This window comes from Dipodomys ordii, unplaced genomic scaffold (genome assembly GCF_000151885.1).
Source record: "Dipodomys ordii isolate 6190 unplaced genomic scaffold, Dord_2.0 Scaffold92, whole genome shotgun sequence".
Classification (NCBI taxonomy): domain Eukaryota; kingdom Metazoa; phylum Chordata; class Mammalia; order Rodentia; family Heteromyidae; genus Dipodomys; species Dipodomys ordii.
In genome coordinates, this window is record NW_012267308.1 from 4908088 (window position 1) to 4909644 (window position 1557).

Genomic DNA, 1557 nt, shown 5'->3' on the forward strand with positions numbered 1-1557 from the left:
CCCGAGCTCCAGGGGGCCGGCCCCGCCCCCTCCGGACCCCAATGGCTCCCCCCACCACACACACACCTGCGGGGGAGTGCCCAAATCCAGGCGCTAGCTTAGAACTCGTAGTCTGAGACCCTCCAGGTTCAGGTAGGGATAAGGGGGTCCCAGCCCCAGAGGGACCCCCCCGGATAGCATCCTAGCATCCTAGGGGCGGGGTCCCAGGACAAGCTCGCCTGGACCAGCCTGCCGGTGCCCTCTGGTGGCTGTGAGCGGGAAGTGCAGGAGCCCTCGGGCAGCCTTGGCTGCAGGAGGTCAAATTTTAGATACGCTGGGGCATCTTTTTGTTTCGTGCCAGTTCTAGAGCTTGAACTCAGGGCCTGGGAGCTGTTCTTGAGCTTTTGTGCTCAAGGTGAGCACTCTACCACTTGAGCCACAGCTCTACGTTTGTCTTTTTTTTTTTGGAGTAGTTACTTGGAGATAAGAGTCTCACAGACTTTCCTGCTCAGGCTGGCTTCGAACCGCGATCCTCATATGTCGTGAGTAGCTAGGATTACAGGCATGAGAAGGGTGTCAACTAAGCATGTTAGTTTCTAAGTCCAGTGCATCTTGACCAACGATTATTTGTTTCTTCCTGTCTCTTCATTCCCACCTAACGAGAAAGGAGCTTTCTTTTTTGAGAGAGGCTGGCTTCTCCTCAGCCACCCCACGTAGGTATTACAGGTGTGCACTACTGTGTCTGTTGCCACTTAGTCTATTTTATGTAAAGAATTGTTGCTGAACTGTACAAGTTAAAGTGTTTAGGAGAGCCAGGCACTTAGTGGCTCACGCCCATAATCCTAGCTACTCAGGAGGATGAGATCTGAGGATCGCGGTTCAAAGCCAGCCCAGGCAGGTAAAGTATTGAGACTCTTATCTCCCATTAACCACCAGAAAACTGGAAGTGGTGCTGTGACTCAAAGCGGTAGAGTGCTGGCCTTGAGCTGAAGAGCCAAGGGACAGTGCTCAGGCCCAGAGTTCAAGCCCCACGACCAACCACAACAACAGCAACAAAAAGTGTTTAGAAGGCGAAGCCACCATGAATCATGCCCCTTTCCTGTTCAAGAGGCGAGCCCAAGCAAACGGCGCAGCCACCGCTCAGGTGCCGGCTGCTCCGCGCACGCGCTGTGTCTCCGTGCCCTACTGGAGTGGAGCTCTACGAAGCCACGCCCCCTTCTTCGCTCAAGGGGCGGGCCCAGGTGCGCCGCGGCACCGAGGAGCCACCACTCAGGTGCCGGCCTTCTGCGCGTGCGTCTTGCACGTCCCTCTTTGCCAGGTGCGCCCCGCCTCCGTGCCTGGTGTCCACCTTCTAGCCGCTTCCAGGCGTCCGCCATTGGCTCGGGTGTCCCCTGAGCATTTGGAGGTGCGGTGCTTCTAGGCTGAGTGAAGTCGCCGAGTTGTCACTGGGAACTAGGGCCTGTCCGCGCACCGCCGCCGACTCTCTCCTCGAGCTCCGGGCCTCCAGCGCGCGTGCGCGGCCGGGGTCTTCCAGCACCTGCTCGCGCGAGACCCCAACGGCCGGCGTCCGACGCCTCC

The 1557-nt window shown here is 58.2% G+C and overlaps 1 protein-coding gene across 1 annotated transcript in view; it reads right to left on the reverse strand.

Annotated features, from left to right (window-relative positions):
- Window positions 1-1355, reverse strand: part of Ppp1r14a (protein phosphatase 1, regulatory (inhibitor) subunit 14A) — a 5615-nt gene extending 4260 nt beyond the window's left edge. Inside the window, exon 1 of the mRNA XM_013026191.1 lies at window positions 1317-1355. Within this exon, the coding sequence (XP_012881645.1) occupies window positions 1317-1355 (39 nt within the window). The remainder of the gene's footprint in view (window positions 1-1316) is intronic.
- Window positions 1356-1557: the final 202 nt, after the last annotated feature.